The sequence below is a fragment of the Budorcas taxicolor genome, chromosome 9 (assembly GCF_023091745.1).
Source record: "Budorcas taxicolor isolate Tak-1 chromosome 9, Takin1.1, whole genome shotgun sequence".
NCBI classification, from domain to species: domain Eukaryota; kingdom Metazoa; phylum Chordata; class Mammalia; order Artiodactyla; family Bovidae; genus Budorcas; species Budorcas taxicolor.
Window position 1 is genome coordinate 40,679,889 of NC_068918.1, and position 17,273 is coordinate 40,697,161.

At 36.4% G+C, this 17,273-nt stretch overlaps 1 protein-coding gene across 1 annotated transcript in view; it reads left to right on the forward strand.

Moving 5' to 3' along the window:
• The first annotated feature begins 5,225 nt into the window (after window positions 1–5,225).
• Window positions 5,226–17,273, forward strand: part of ASCC3 (activating signal cointegrator 1 complex subunit 3) — a 315,102-nt gene continuing 303,054 nt past the window's right edge. The window contains exons 1-2 of the mRNA XM_052645754.1: window positions 5,226–5,315; window positions 6,831–6,981. Coding sequence (XP_052501714.1) covers window positions 5,226–5,315; window positions 6,831–6,981 — 241 coding nt within the window. The remainder of the gene's footprint in view (window positions 5,316–6,830; window positions 6,982–17,273) is intronic.

The window sequence follows — 17,273 nt, forward strand, 5'->3', positions numbered from 1 at the left end:
TTGAAAGCACCAGGGATGGGGGAGCCTGGTGGGCTGCCGTCTATGGGGTCTCACAGAGTCAGACACGACTGAAGTGACTTAGCAGCAGCAACATGTATGGTTAAAAGGTAGGTTCTGAGGCAGAATACTGTTCAGTTTAGTGTCAAGACCTTTCTTTACAGACTTCTGAATTGTCAGTCATGAATAGAGTTCTTATCTTTGAATAGAATTCTCTCAATCTAGGTAGAGAATTTAAACTCCAGTGCCCTAAGGCATACATTTTATGCTTTACTACTCAATGGATGATATTAACTATGCTCCATCTGTAGGAGAATTGAGAAAAAAGTCACTCATTTCACTTTCAGTAAGACTTCTCTCACAGATCCTCGTTGAGAAGGACTGCTGGGAAACAGATTGTGCACCTAACTTAAGCTGCTGAGTTCTTAATATACGTGGAAACTTCGTGGTTACTGTTGGTTTGAGACAGGACTGAGATGGTGACTTCAGAATAAAAGATAACACCTCTGAAACAGTGGTTCTGCAAGTGTGGTACTAGACTTGCTGCACCACTGGAGAACTTGCTGGAAAGATAAGATCCTTGTGTCCCATCTCAATGCCATCTGGTCTGCTGAATAGAAGATTGGGGGTGAAAAGTAGAGAGGTGAAGCTCAGCAGTTTGAGAAGCCCTCCGGGTATTGTGGTATACACTAAAGTCTTACAACCTCAATGCTGTGTCCACTGACTCTTGCTTTCATTTATTCTTCCAGATGCTCCAGAAAGTATGTTATGTCATGTTAGAAAAATACCAGTGTGATTCTTTGAATCATCCTATTTCCAGAAATGTTCTCCTAAATTCATTCCCAGTGGGTAGCTGAAATTTAAAGTCAGCCAGTGAGGGAGTTTATAGGTTTATCTAAAAAACCTATAAAATAGTGCATTTGGAGACTCAATTTTGCACATTGGATCATTTTACTTTTCTGACTGAAATTCTTTATTGTGATGTGGAGAATCCAGCTGGTTTTTACCTCACCCGAATCATAGCCTTTACTTACAGATTTGCAATGCAAACAACTATGTTTTTTAATCTTTTGTGTTTCTGATTTCTAATCTAATTGTGTTTTATTCAGAAAATGTGAACTATATCTGGAGTCAGCAGATTAATTTGGTTACCCTGAGCCCAAGAATGATTTTTTTTTAAAAAAGAATATACAGCAGAGGCTCCCTGCCACACCTAAAACGTTTGCTCTTTTTCTGCAAATTTTGTTGTCCTCCAGTCTGTACGATACTTAATTTTTTGAGATTTACTAGAGATTTACTAGAGATGGGAGTACCAGACCACCTGGCCTGCCTCTTGAGAAACCTATATGCAGGTCAGGAAGCAACAGTTAGAACTAGACATGGAACAACAGACTGGTTCCAAATAGGAAAAGGAGTATGTCAAGGCTGAATATTGTCACCCTCCTTATTTAACTTACATGCAGAGTACATCATGAGAAACACTGGGCTGGAAGAAGCACAAGCTGGAATCAAGATTGCTGGAGAAATATCAGTGACCTCAGATATGCAGATGACACCACCCTTATGGCAGAAAGTGAAGAGGGACTAAAAAGCCTCTTGATGAAAGTGAAAGAGGAGAGTGAAAAAGTTGGCTTAAAGCTCAACATTCAGAAAACGAAGATCATGGCATCTGGTCCCATCACTTCATGGGAAATAGATGGGGAAACAGTGGAAACAGTGGCTGACTTTATTTTGGGGGGCTCCAAAATCACTGCAGATGGTGATTGCAGCCATGAAATTAAAAGACACTTACTCCTTGGAAGGAAAGTTATGACCAAGCTAGAGAGCATATTGAAAAGCAGAGACATTACTTTGCCAACAAAGGTCCATCTAGTCAAGGCTATGGTTTTTCCAGAGGTCATGTATGGATGTGAGAGTTGGACTGTGAAGAAAGCTGCGTGCTGAAGAATTGATGCTTTAGAACTGTGGTGTTGGAGAAGACTCTTGAGAGTTCCTTGGACTGCAAGGAATTCCAACCAGTCCATTCTGAAGGAGATCAGCCCTGGGATTTATTTGGAGGGAATGATGCTGAAGCTGAAACTTTTTGGCCACCTCATGTGAAGGGTTGATTCACTGGAAAAGACCCTGATGCTGGGAGGGATTGGGGGCAGGAGGAGAAGGGGACGACAGAGGATGAGATGGCTGGATGGCATCACTGACTCGATGGACATGAGTTTGAGTAAACTCTGAGAGTTGGTGATGGATAGGTAGGCCTGGCGTGCTGCGATTCATGGGGTTGCAAAGAGTTGGACACAACTGAGCTACTGAACTGAACTGATACATAGGCCATTTAAAATTGTTACAAATGTACTTGAATATATATTTTCATTTATTTTAGGTTAAATTTACTAATTTCACTGCTCAACTTCCATTTCTTTGTTGATGTTGATTTGACCTATCAATAAGTGATCAATTATTGAACTTTCACTTTGATGTTGGACTTGTTACTTTTTTCTGGAAATCTGTTTTAATTAATGTTGAGGTGTGTTGAGGTTTAATTAATTTTTATTGAGGCATGCAAATTCAAAATTTTTATACCTTAGTAATTATAACTTCTAATATTATGTAGAGAGGGTTTTTTTTTCCCTATCCTTAATAATACCTTTTGTTTTAAAGTCTGTTTTATCTGATCTGATGCTATTGATAGAGCCACTAGCTACTTTTGGTTATCATTTACAGGAGGATCTTATTCCATCTTTTAACTTTCAACCTTTCTCTGTCCTGTTTTAGGTATAGCTCTAGTGTTTACTTGATTGCTGTTTAGTAATTCAGGCTGTCAATCTTTTGGGTGTTAAGATTAATTTGTTTACATTTATTGTCAGTATTGATATATTTGGGCTTCTTTCTCTTTGATCTACTTAATTTGTACTTGGTCTAGTTGTAACAGCATACTGGGTTATTCAGATCTCTCTCTTGTGCAGATCACCACTTTTGTTTTCACTGTATCTAATCTATTATTTAACTCATTATTGATTTTTTTAATTTAAGTATGTAGTTTTATTTCTAAAAGTTATATTTTCCAATTTGCCTAATCATTTTACTGTTCTTCATTTTTTAAAAATTCTCTTATTTTGTTAAACATTTCATACAATTTTTAAATATCTGATTAATGTAGGAACTGGAGATTTTACTGAAAATCAAATTTTATAATAACTTCAAGGGTGTATGCAGTCAAGAAGAGCAGAAACAGGGAGTGGTCTGAGGCATCCTGTATGGTCTCCTCATTGCTATTCCAGTTCCATTAATGGACAGATACTCTTTGGTTTAGAATAATTAGTGAGGTCTCTTAATTGAGGTGTATAGGTCTTTTGACACATTGAGAAGTGCTTGGGTTACAAAACATCTCTATTTTTAGACTCTGTAGTGGAAATCCTAATAAGCTCTGCCCTATTGACATTTGGGGCTAGATACTTCTTTATTGTGAGGAGGCTGTCCTGTGCCTTATAGTGTGTTTAGCAGCGTCAATAGGCCCTACCCACCAGAAGACAGTTGTACCCACCCAACTCCCCAGTGACCCAAAGAGTCACCAGATACTGCCAAATGTCCCAAGTGGGGCAGAATTATTTCTGTTTGACAACTTTCATAGCTTGGGCTTCCCTGGTAGCACTAGTGGTAAAGAACCCACCTGCCAATGCAGGAGATACAAGATGCAGGTTCAGTCCCTGGGGTAGGAAGATCCCCTGGAGAAGGGCTTGGTAATCCACTCCAATATTCATGCCTGGGAAATCCCATGGACAGAGGGGCCATGGGGTTGCTGAGTCAGACACAACAACACACATAGCTTATGTGACATTCTCCAGGGAGCCTTGCCTTATAAATGTATATATTATAGTTTTATTATAATTATCTTAAACCAAGATAGCCCTCTAAGAGTAATCCAAAGGTGAGGACTCACTTCATAATAAATAGTCTATCTGCCAGAAGACTAGTAGTTTAGTTGTTAGCATATAGATAAGGAGATTAGATCAGATCATCTGACTTTTCTTTCCTGGGAGTTCTCCCCTTCTTCAGCTGCTCTGATTGTTTTCTGGTTCTTTAGTCTTCCTATTACCATGATTGCTTTTTCTCAGCTTTTCATCCTTCTATTATTAACCACATAATTGTTGTTGTTTAGTTGCTAAGTTATGTCCGACTCTTTGCGACCCCATGGACTATAGCCCACAAGGCCCCTCTGTCCATGGGATTTCCCAGGCAAGAATATTGGAATGAGTTGCCATTTGCTTCTCCAGGGGATCTTCCCAACCCGAGGATTGAACCCACATCTGCATTGGCAGATTCTTTACAACTGAGCCACCAGGGAGGTCCAACCAAGACATTATTGACTGCCAAACATATTGCTTTACTGTTGTGTTTGCTAGCTGAGATGAGTGAAATGAAGGTCTTTTTTTTTTTTTGTCATGAAGCTTACTCTTTGTTGGGTGAGACAGTATATAAATAAGTGCTCAGTTGTGTCCGCCTCTTTGCAACCCCATGGACTGTAGCCTATCAGGCTCCTCAGTCCATGGAATTTTCCAGGCAAGAGTACTGGAGTGGATTGCCATTTCCTTCTCCACCAATAAGTAAATAAGAGACTATCAAATATTCATTAGTGCCTGTAAAGGGAATAGGAGTTTTGTACTATGATAGACAGTAGCTGGGTAGCTGCCCTGTCTGTGATTGAGTGGTCTTTTAAGCCAAGAACTTTGTTTAAGGAGGCAATTGTATGAACATCAGAAGAGCACTCCCAAGTAATACAAATGCATGTAACTGGAAAAAGCCAGTGAGACAAAAAATAAGAGATTATGTGAGATGAAATCAATGAGCATAAAATGAAATTGGAGAAAAGATGGGCAAATGCTTCTATCTCTGTCATTGCTACTGGTTGTCATACTTGGAAATCTGTACAATTCATTTGAACGAATGTTATAGTAGCACCCACAAACAGGTGTTGTTGGTGTTTTTTTTGTCTGTTCCCGCCCCCCCCCCCAACCTATAAGACAATGTGTTATAAAAGAACTACGTGGGTAGAAAATGTGTCAAGAGAGCTTTTCAGCATTGGTAGCAATTGCTTAAGTGTTTTTTTTTATTTTAAATACAGGCTAATTTGTTGAATGTGATTATCTCTCCCACCTCCTCTCTACAGTTAAATATCATCTTGTTTTGTTTCAGTTTCAAGTTTCTCGTTGTATGGATCACTGATTGAATAATAGATGGCTTTACCTCGACTCACAGGAGCCTTGCGCTCCTTTTCAAATGTCACCAAGCAAGATAATTATAATGAAGAAGTGGCTGACTTACAGGTACATTGTTTTAGATAAAATGATTATAAATATAAAATATGGGCAGATATTTGGCATTCTTTTTCTCAATTCTGTGTGCATTTTAAAAAATGGTAAATTTTACTTTCAGTTCTGTTCAGTCGCTCAGTCCTTCTCCTCCCACCTTCAATCTTTTCCAGTATCAAGGTCTTTTCCAATGAGTCAGTTCTTTGCATCAGGTAGCCAAAGTATTAGAGTTTCGGCTTTAACATCCGTCCTTCCAATGAATATTCAGGACTGATTTCCTTTAGGGTGGACTGGTTGGATCTCCTTGCAGTCCAAGGGACTCTCAAGAGTCTTCTCCAGCACCACAGTTCAAAAGCATCAATTCTTTGGTGCTCAGCTTTCTTCATTTTCCAAGTCTCACATCCATACATGACTATCAGGAAAACCATAGTTTTGACTGTACACACCTTTGTTGGTAAAGTAATATCTTTGCTTTTTAATATGCTGTCTAGGTTTGTCATAGCTTTTCTTCCAAGGAGCAAATGTCTTTTAAGTTCATGGCTGCAGTCACCATTTGCAGTGATTCTGGAGCCCAATAAAACAATTGGTAACATTCATTTGGTAAATCCATGATTTTTTTCTTGGGTCCAAAATCATCAGTACAACCAAGGGGAAAATTAAAGAGCTGGACATGACTTAGCGGCTAAATGACAGGAGTAACATCTGACTCACTGCTTTTTATTTGGTCAGAGGATGTCATGAAGTTTAATCCAGGGATCAAGTTCAGCGATATGAAGTAAAATATTTACAGCTTACTGTGTCCGTTCTTGAGACTAGAAAGATTTATAGTCTCATGGAAAGAGTATGTACAGATAAGAATCTCCTGGATTCCTAACCTGTTGTAGGATCAACCTTAGGAAAGCAATACTGATTTGAATATATTGAACCCATCATTTGTTGCTGTCGTTTGGTCCCTAAATCATGTCTGACTGTTTGTGATCCCCATGGACTTCAGCATGCAGGCTTCCCCCATCCTTCACCATCTCCCGGAGTTTGCTCATATTCATGTCAGTTGGGGCAGTGATGCTTTCTAACTGTCTTATCCTTTGCCACCTCCTTCTCCATTTTCTTTAAATACCTTTCATCAAAAAGCATGACATAAAGCTCTTATATACAGTATGGTCTAAGCTATGTAAAAAAAAAGCAGGAAAATGAAAAAAGGTTTGTGGTATGTTACCAATTGTTATCTGGATGTTGGACTTTTTGCTTTTTACTTTGCCATATGAAAATTATTTCATAATGAGTATTCATTGTGATTAAACTATAGAAAAAGAAGCTTTTAAAAACATATCTTTGAATAAATGAGGTCCTTTTAAATCACATTTAAATAAAGCTCCTTCTGGGAGCTGTAAATTTGGATGTGAGTAGATACAATTTTGCATTCTTGTAGAAGGTGCCAAGTTGTATGATTAATGAAAAATATATGTGATAAATGATAGATTCAAGAAAACTTTTAACCAGTATGTTTCTGTATTATGCTATCTGTTTCAGATGAAGCGGTCTAAACTTCATGAACAAATTGTAGGCTCGGACCTGACATGGATGAAGATTGTAAAATTTTTGAATGAAAAACTGGAGAAGAGTGAAATGCAAAGAGTAAATGAAGACTTAAAAGCTATATTACAGGCTGCAAAACAAATAGGTATAGTCTTGTTCTTGTTTTTTTTCAACCACTAAAGTTCAAAAAATAGATTCTTTTTAAACTATATACTAAAATTTCCAGAAAAGTAGTCATAATTATAAGATAGTCTTATCTGTCAAAGAGCTTAGGATTCAGGGATGCAGAAGTAAGCTAATTAGTATAATAGAATTAAATTTGAAGGATCTGTAAGAATCTATTTAGAGTTTTAAACCACTGTCTTTACTGAAATAAGGATAGGGTAAATTAAAATTGTCCTACAGCTGAAAGGAAACTTAAAAGCCATGTAGCTTTTATTCAGACTACTTTCCCAAGATGGAAGAGAGCAAAACAAAACAAATGACTCTTTGGTAAAGCATCTGAGTTTATTCATTGAAATTCATTGTTGCATTCCAGACTCTGATAACTAAAAAGCATACTTTAACACTAGCATACTTCTAACTTCAAATTCAGGTTTTTACATACAAAAGCTTGAGACTGATAACTGTGGCTCTGTGTGATCTGGCCTTCATCTTTCTCTCTGATCAGGAGTCATCCTTGCTTTTCCTAACTGCTTCACAGACATACAGCCTTTCTCACTTCCTCAAGCCCACCAGGTTGGTGCCTGTTTGGAGTTCTTTGTACATGCTCTTCTCTGTGCTGGGAATGTTCTTCTGCCCTAGTCTTAGAGTGGGTAGATCCTTTCTTGTTTCTTTTGAAGTTATTCCTTTAATGAGACTCTCATTGATCGTCTAATCTCAAATGATTACCCATTCTTTATCTTGTAACCCTTGGTAACATTTTCTCCACAACATTTATTATTATCTGATATTTTGCTTATTTATTGCCTTTGTTTTGCTTGGAACAGAATCTTATTCTTCTTGTTCAACACACTCCATCCCCGGTGCTTATGTGCTTGGTGTATTTTAGAGCCTTAATGAAAGTTCACTTGACAAATAAATGAAAATTTTTTTCAGGTGATTTCTTGGTAGAAGGAAAATTTAGATTCTTACTTCACCATATGCTGGTTGACAGTTTTCTTCCTTTCACCAATTTTGGAAGCTGTTTCTATTTTATCTCATATACGTGAAGAATTTTCATTTATGATCATCAAATCTTTGAATTTATTATTCAGATAATTTGACTTTGATGTATCATTCAATTATCATTGGTTTGCAATATAGTATGATGTTAAATTTAATGACCTCATAGTTTTATGTTGTGAAAATATAAAATGAATGTCATATATGTTTTTGCAGTGAGATAATGTTTTGAAATTCAAGGATTTTGGTAAGACTTGAGTTTGCTTATTAAGTCTGGGAAAAATAGAGCACACTGATGTGATTTGTGATAGCATTTGACATGCAGTCATACTTTATATTTTAAGAATATTGTGGCAGTTGGGTTCACTGGAAAATCATGGTGAAAATGCAAAGTCTCCAAACTAACTAAATTACCTTGAATAGGATCTTAACCCTTCTGGGCTTCACTGTCTTCATTTGTAAGGTGTTAGAATGATTTGGGGTTGGGGTGTCTGACTCAGATAGTTTTCAAAAACTGTAATGTCATTCCTCTTCTTTAATTTATAAAAATACTTCAGAATACCTAGCAAAGGCAGTATAATATATTAAGCTAATTCAGTACCGTGTCTGAATTAATTCTTTATTAAATGATATGAAAGTTACGATTTTAAAAAAGTTTTCTGTTATTACTTTCTGCAAATATCTCTGACAAGTCAAAAATTATTGTTTTAAAAGCCACTTAAAATATAATAACTTTAAATATATTTATATTATCTATTAAATATAATCCTAGGAGTTTTGCCTGTTAGCAAAACATCTGATTCAAACTCAGGGACTAATCTATTGACTGATGTATTTAAAGAATTGAATATTTTGAGATGTAAAATCTCAAAAGTTTAATATTTTTGTGACAGATGATATCTTGGGGTTGGATTTAGGTGGGTGCTCTTTTTAATGGTGTGTTAAAGTTAAATAACTATTAGCTTTAATGAAATTAGTAGTTGACTAGTAGTCATCTAGTTTGAATGAAAAATACTGGTGATACTGGAAATTTTATTAAAGCTAGCAGCATTAAGAGGATTAGTCTTATGGAAAAAATGTCTGTGTGTTTTCTCTTATATCATTCCTTTAACACAGGCAATTTTTGTGTAATTGTGTTAAAAAGGTGGAGCAAGAGAATAAAGAAAAAGAAAATTACTTATATTTCAGTTGAGCGTAGTGGTATGAGGTACTTAAGACCATGTATATTGACGAGTCAGAGTAATGGGTATTTCAGCTCGAGGGGACATCAGGGAACATCTTGTCCAGTCCCGTCATTTTGTATGTGAAGAAACAGGTCCAAAGTTCAGTGAATCCTGTGGTTGAGTTGTGGCACTTATAGGCTTGGACCCAAAGTTTGACATGGAAACGTGATGGAATTCTAGGTTCTTTCCTTGTGGTCAGAGGTCAGGTTCTGTCAAGTCTTCTTTACAGCTATTCTCAAATTGACTTGCTGTACATATTCGCTCTTGCCCTAGTTCAGGCTTTTACCATATTGGGTCTGAACCACTGCAGTAGCCTATTGTCTCAAATGTCCTTTCTTATTCAACTTCTTCACTGTCACTAGACTGATCTTTATAAAAAGCAAAGCTCATTTTAGCCCCAGTTTGGTGGCTCAGCTGGTAAAGCGTCTGCCTGCAATGTGGGAGACCCAGGTCGGGAAGATCCCCTGGAGAAGAAAATGGCAAGCCACTCCAGTACCCTTGCCTGGAAAATTCCATGGACAGAGGAGCCTCGCAGGCTATGCAGTCCATGGGGTCACAAAGAATCGGATATGACTGAGCGACTGCACTTTCCTTCTTTCTTTATTAACTTTTTAACTTTTTTCCCATCCTTAGAATGGGAAAAGAAAAACTCCTTTATGAATTGGAATAATTTATCTTCTTGCCATTCTGTCACATGTAACCTTTATTCCTAACATATGTCATAGTTACTATAATACTTTGCTGAGCAGTACTCATTGTTTTTTCTCTTTGTAATTATGTGTTAGAATAACTTTCCCTGTTGTGTTCATCTGGTAAAATGCATCTCATCTCTGAAGAAATGGCTTAGGCTTCATCCATGTCTTCTAATGTTGTTATTCCTTTTTCATGTTAATAGACGGTGTTCCATTAGAGTGGCCATCTCTTCTATACCTTTTTAAGAGTACTTTCTCATTGTTTGATATTTACCTCAGTCCCTTCACTGATGGACTGTGAATGCCTTAATGATTCAGGAACTCCAGGAGTCACAGTCTTTGTACTCCAGTGCCTAATGTGTTATGAGGGATATAGTAGATGTTCAATAAGGAAATGAAGTATTGAGAATCCAACTAAAAGTCAACTGTGGTCTTTACTACCTGTGATGCTGATAGTGTCTTTCAAGTAACAGCTTTTAAAGAATTTTTGTAATTTTAAAGTACTTTCTTACCTCTCAGATTTACATTTGATATATTCCCGTGTCTTTTTTTACAATTTTATTCTCCCTTCAAGAATGTTTTAGTAATAAAACTTAGCTTGAAGAAGAAAATACTATAAATTATTTTAAAATAGTGTTTTTGGCCCTTAATTTAATTACTCATTGTAGACATAGCTGTGTAATTAGAAAATTAATTTATCAGGGTCGGTGTAAAAATCAGTTTTATTTCTCTTTACGAGAAGCAAATTTGTAAAAACGCCATTTACAAAAGTGCTAAAAATTATCAGATACCTGAAGTAAATTTAACAAACGATGAATAGGACTTCTTCATGAAAAACTAAAATATTATTGAGAGAAATTAAAGATGACCTAAATCAATAAAGGGATATACAAAAGATGGAAACACTACAATAAAGTTATCATCTTTATCCAAGTTGATCTGCAGATTCAGTGCGATCTAATCAAGATCTAGGCAGGTTTGTGTTTGTGAGTTGTGTGCACATGGAAATTGACAAGATAATCTGAAAGTTAAATGGAAATTAAAGGTGAAGAGCAGCCAAGTCAACCTTGAAAAACAAAGAGGGAGAGCTTACTCTTTGGATATAATAATATTGATTTATTATAAAGATCAGTAATTTAGACAGTGAGGTATTGATCCAAGGATAGACATACAGACCAGATGGAAGAGAGTCCAGAAACTAGCCCATGGATATTAGAATACTTGATTTATCATGAAGGACTTCAAGTGTGAGCCATGACTGATTGTTCAGTATATGGTGTTGGGTCAAGTAGATGTACATATGGCAAAAAAATGTACCAATACAAATAATTCAAAGCAACTTATAAAATGAAACTGAAGCTCAGAACAATAAATCTGAAAGATAATATAGAAGAATATCTTCATGATCTTTGGATATAGAATAATTTTTTAAACAACAGTTTTCATAAAGGGAATGATTGGTAAATTGGACTACATTAAAATTTATGCATTTTATTTTTTCACTGTAAAAAGGCAGGTTATAGAGTGGGAGAATATATCTTCAACATATGACCAAAAAGGTATCTTGTGTCTACAATGAGTCCTATAAATCAATAAGAAAAGGACAGATAATTGTGTGTAAATAAAAATGAGCAAGAGTCTTGAACACTTTGCAGAAGATAATGGAATAGCTAATAAATATGAAAAGGTGCCCAACCTTGATAGTAATCAGGGAGATGCCACTACATACCCATCAAAATGGTTAAAATTAAAAAGACTGACGTACTGATTGTTGGTGAGGCGCAAGAATATGAAACTAGAATTTTCATCCACCTCTATTAGAGTTTACATTGGTATGACTGCTTTGAATAACTTTGGTAGGCTCCACTGTGGTTGGACAAGTGAAATTTAAATCTTGATACAAAGTAATATGTACATAAGTATCCAGTGTAAGTGTACATGCAGAGACATGTGTGTTCATGGCTACATTATTTGTAATAGCCTTATGATGGAAACAGCCCAATTCACTGTTAAGTAGTGGCATGGATAAATCATGGTATATAGATTACCTTATAGCAATAATAAACCATAGCTATGTGTAACATTGTAAACTCATCTTATGAATGTAATGTTGACTTAAGGAAGCCGAACAGAAGAACAGATCATATGATTCTGTTTATACGAAATTGGAAACTAGACATTACTAATGTCAGCTTTCTGAAGTCAGGACAGTAGTGATCGGGAATGAATATGGGAGAAGTTATTAGGGAGCTTATAATATTCTGTTTCTAGAAGTAGTTACCCAAGTTATATAGATGTGTTCATTTTGTGATAATTCTTTGAGTTGTATTTGTATTGTATATATCTTATATTCAAAAACATAAAAATTGTGCTTTTCATATTATCAGTTTCCATGAAATATTTCAGACTGATAAAATTTAAAATGTATATAGCAAATACCTGTGTATTCACCTTTCAGCTTAACACTTGACTGTCTTTCCTTCCAGTTTTCTTTTTTTAAAAAATAAAATCTTACTGACGTGGTCAGAACTGTTTATATACCTTGCTCAATCTCTGGTAACTGATATAAATATAATTAAAAATTGGTATTTATCAGTTTCATGCCTATTTATGTTTTTATGACATATATTCATAAATATATGTTTTAGGAATGTATGCAACTCAAATATCCAAACCTACTAAAGTGACAGGGAGCAAGTAGGCTTATTTGTTTTCCTCTGACACCCTCCCTCTGTAGAATACAGCTTGGTAATGTTAGGGGTTAAGGCTGCTGATGGCTTGTCCTTTTCTTTGTACTTGTTGCCTTTTGTTCACCATGTCTGCTCTACTTCTGGCTGTCATATCTTAGCATTAGAGTCTCTGTTAATTTTCTGAGAGTAGATTATTTTGCTAGGATTTCTGATAATTGAATCATCTCTTCATTCCTGGAATAAACTCTACTTGCTTATAGTTTATTTTTAGAAATATGGATGACTCTAGTAAGTTGGGCTTCCCTGATGGCTTAGAGGTTAAAGCATCTGCCTGCAATGTGGGAGACCTGGGTTCAATCCCTGGGTCGGGAACATCCCCTGGAGAAGGAAACGGCAACCCACTCCAGCACTCTTGCCTGGGGAATCCCATGGACGGAGGAGCCTGGTGGGCGACAGTCCACGGGGTCGCAAAGAGTTGGACACGACTGAGCGACTTCACTTTACTTCACTTCACTAGTAAGGTAGTATTTTGTTTAGGATATTGCAACTGTATTTTTGTACCATCTTTTTGTTTCGTTTTCAGTTTTCATATTTTCTTTTAGCCTAGATAATTTCAAGTTATCAGGTAACATATGTGGTACAAATTCAGTTCTGTCATTTACTAATGGGTGGCTAATTTGTGTGTGTGTGTGTGTGTGTATGTGTGTGTGTGTGTTGTGCTTAGTTGTTCTGTCGTGTTCTTCTCTTTGCAACCTCATGGACTATAGCCTGCCAGGCTCCTCCATTCATGGGATTTTCCAGGCGAAAATACTGGAGTGGGTTGCCATTTCTTCTTCCAGGGGATCTTCCTGACCCAGGGATCAAACCTGCATCTCTGTCTTCTGCACTGGCAGGCACATTCTTTATCCACTGAGCCATAAGAGAGCTAATTAATATCCCTAAATCTGTTTCCTCTTATATAATGTGAAGAGAGTAGTAATTCTTAAGTGTAGTTGTAGTGATGTGAAGAAGTACTACAAAGTGCCTTAAAGCCTGGTAAATGATTGTCAGTGAATACTTTTATTATAACCTAGATGTACCAGTAGCCATTGGTAAACAAATAATGCTCTGAGTGGTTAAACGTTATGACAGATGTATATGCCCAGTGATGTGGTGCCAAAAGGTCAGGAACTTCCTAGGGTAAATCAGGAAGGAATTCTTAAGGAGGGAAACTTGGGACAGAGTTAGATTGTGTTTTGAATGCTAAGGGACAGAGGTGTGTTATATTTATGTCTCTTTCACAAGAGAAATTGCAACATGAAAGAGCTGAATAACTTAATGAAAATCATAGATGACTTTACAAATGTATAAACAGGCAGTCCAGATTACTTGGTAATATGTCAAAACAGCTGAAAGTGAAATGGCTGTTGTAGCAATGGCAGGAGTTGGAAATAGGATCAACTCTTCACAATTTGCTCTAGCTTATCAGTATATTCTTCATTTACAAATGATTATGACTCCTTTAAGTATAAGGCAATTTATACTGCCCTCTGGTAGAGGTATTTTTAAAAGTTTCCAGTTAATTTTCTGTATAGTATTACCAAGTATAATATTACTAGGTGCCTGATAAATGGATGCAGCGCTCAAGTGTATATTTAAAACATTTTTCCCCCTTAGAATTCAAAAAATTAAAAAATGTCAGTTAATTCTCAGTGAGCTATAAGATTTGTTCAAGGGTAGAGTTTCTATTTCCTTCAGTTCAGTTGCTCAGTTGTGTCCGACTCTTTGCGACCCCATGAGTCGCAGCACGCCAGGCCTCCCTGTCCATCACCAACTCCCGGAGTTCACTCAAACTCATGTCCATCGAGTCAGTGATGCCATCCAGCCATCTCATCCTCAGTCGTCCCCTTCTCCTCCTGCCCCCAATCTCTCCCAGCATCAGAGTCTTTTCCAGTGAGTCAACTCTTCGCATCAGGTGGCCAAAGTACTGGCGTTTCAGCTTTAGCATCAGTCCTTCCAGTGAACACCCAGGACTGATCTCCTTTAGGATGGACTGGTTGGATCTCCTTGCAGTTCAAGGGACTCTCAAGAGTCTTCTCCAACACCACGGTTCAAAAGCATCAGTTCTTCGGCTCTCAGCTTGCTTCACAGTCCAACTCTCACATCCATACGTGACCACTGGAAAAATCATAGCCTTGACTAGACGGACCTTAGTTGGCAAAGTAATGTCTCTGCTTTTGAATATGCTATCTAGGTTGGTCATAACTTTCGTTCCAAGGAGTAAGCGTCTTTTAATTTCATGGCTGCAATCACTATCTGCAGTGATTTTGGAGCCCCCCAAAAATAAAGTCAGCCACTGTTTCCACTGTTTCCCCATCTGTTTCCCATGAAGTGATGGGACCAGATGCCATGACCTTAGTTTTCTGGATGTTGCTTAGTGATGTTCAAAATATGGTTTTATTATAAAAAGCTTTTATATAACATCAAAACTTTTATGTTAGCCATTTGGTTGCTTGAGAAGTCAGGTTGTAATTTGATGCAGAATTTTTAGTAGAAATGATAATAAAGAGACTGGATGCTGACTTAAAAGTCTGCCATGTAAGATGAGTATTCACATATGTAAATGTATATGTAAAATTAAATAGTTGACTTTAAATCATGGGGGCATGTTTTGGTCTATTTTTAATCTCTTGTGTTAGTTACTACTCCCTTTTTTTGTACCAAATATGTTTCTCTATTCATTTTGTTTCATTTAATTATTTGCTCACCCTGAAGGCAGTAATTTCTATATAAATCTAGAAATAATCTTAATATTTAAACACTTCATTCAAATTAATACATTGAACATTTCTTGAATACTTTACCAACTTAACGCAAGATTTTGATAAAGTACTTTCATGCACAGAGTTATAATTTCTCTAAAATAATGAAACTCATTATTATTACATTACTTTGGCAATTTAAAATTTGCATCATGTAAATTGTTCAGTTTATTCCCCCAAAACCCATATGGATAGTTGTTTACCTCTATTACATCATAAATTTGTTAAGTTAAATCACTTGTGTTTTTGTATATAATGTTCTTGGAAAGTTGCTGGTACAAGTATTTTCCATATTTATAAAGTAAATTTAATGATAATTATCAGTTAGCTAATTTCTATACAAATATAAAATGTTTATAGCCTCTTTCCTACCTTGCTGGTATTTTTAACAAGTGAAATGAGCTTAAGTTAACTCTGTGATGCAGGGTTGTAATGTTTTGGTATTTACAGTTTATCAAGTGTCAGGGGTAAGATGGACGTTTAAAGTTTGGCCATAATGTGAAACAAAAAATTTGTAAAATACTTTCTCCCATACATTAAAGGTTTAACTGGTCAGGGAACTCATTTGTTGACAATGTCTAAATTGAATATTTAGCAATTAACGATGTAAACAGTTGATAGATATTTTTTATTCATTTTCAATTAAAATTTCCTACTCATCCTTTTTAATTATTTAGGTAGGCAGTTTAAAAAGCTGTAAGTTTCAGCCTTTTAACTCTTAATATTTTGCATTCAAAAGGAAAATATGTAAGTAAATTGTATGTTGAGGATGATTTAAGATTGTAGTAATCACTAAATTCTAATTTTAAAAATTTGTTCTATAATGTTTACAGTCATCAGTTACTTATTATATCTTTATACTTTTGCATTTCACATCTCATTTTCTGTCAATATAACTCAAGCAGGCAGGGAAAGTATTATTAGTTAAAAATATCCTAGTGACCTTTTAAGCATATTTCTTTAAATGGATTGCAATTAAATTGCTAGGTGCATAGAGTCAGTTTTCTGGGTTACAATCCTAGTGTTTTGTGCATAGAAGATTAAATGTTAAAGTGGTAGGTAACTGGTTTCCTTAAAAGATTGGGGATCTTAAGTTTCATTCAAACTTTAGTCTATTGATTATTGAGGGTATATTTTATTGTTTCCTGAGACTTTGAGGACAAAACTAAGTTTCCTAAAATGCCTATTCTGCTCAAAGATAGCACAGGCAGAGGTGTAATTGACCGAAGAATTTCAGCCTAATAATCATTTAAAATATTACATGTTATAAATTGTACTTAAAATATAAAGGGAAACGGGGGAAAAAATGGAAGGTTATTTGTGAACAAGATCCTCATGGTTAATCTAACAAAGTTCCATCTTTGGATATAGTGTGTAAGAAAACGAGACACAGCTACTACTTATTAGATTTCTGCTCTGGAAGTGTACCGCGCGCGTTTTCCCAGGCCTTCCCAGGCCTTTCGATGTGGCCAATTACTAGTGTGCTGGTTCAGGTGGCTCCTAGAGAAAGCAGAAAAGCGTTTCCGTTACTGTAGGTTTCCCTTTTAATTGCATTTTGTTGAGAGGAGGGTGGGACCTGCCAGACCTTTGACAAGTCAGACACCTGACTGCGTTCATTCTCTTCAGATCTTTTCTCTGTTTTACAGAGACACTCTTAATTTATCTGTCACTAAAAGATCGCTGGGGAGGTGAGGGGCGTGGCGGCCTTTACTAGCAAGTTGGGGTGGCACCCTTGTTGCTGCCCTCCTTGGGCACACAGTTCTCTGCTCCAATCCTGAGCTGCCTTATTATCGGGGGTTCTCTAACAACCAGTCCCCCTCTGGTGTTACGTCATCACATGCGGACCGGGCGCAGTGACTCACGTCTC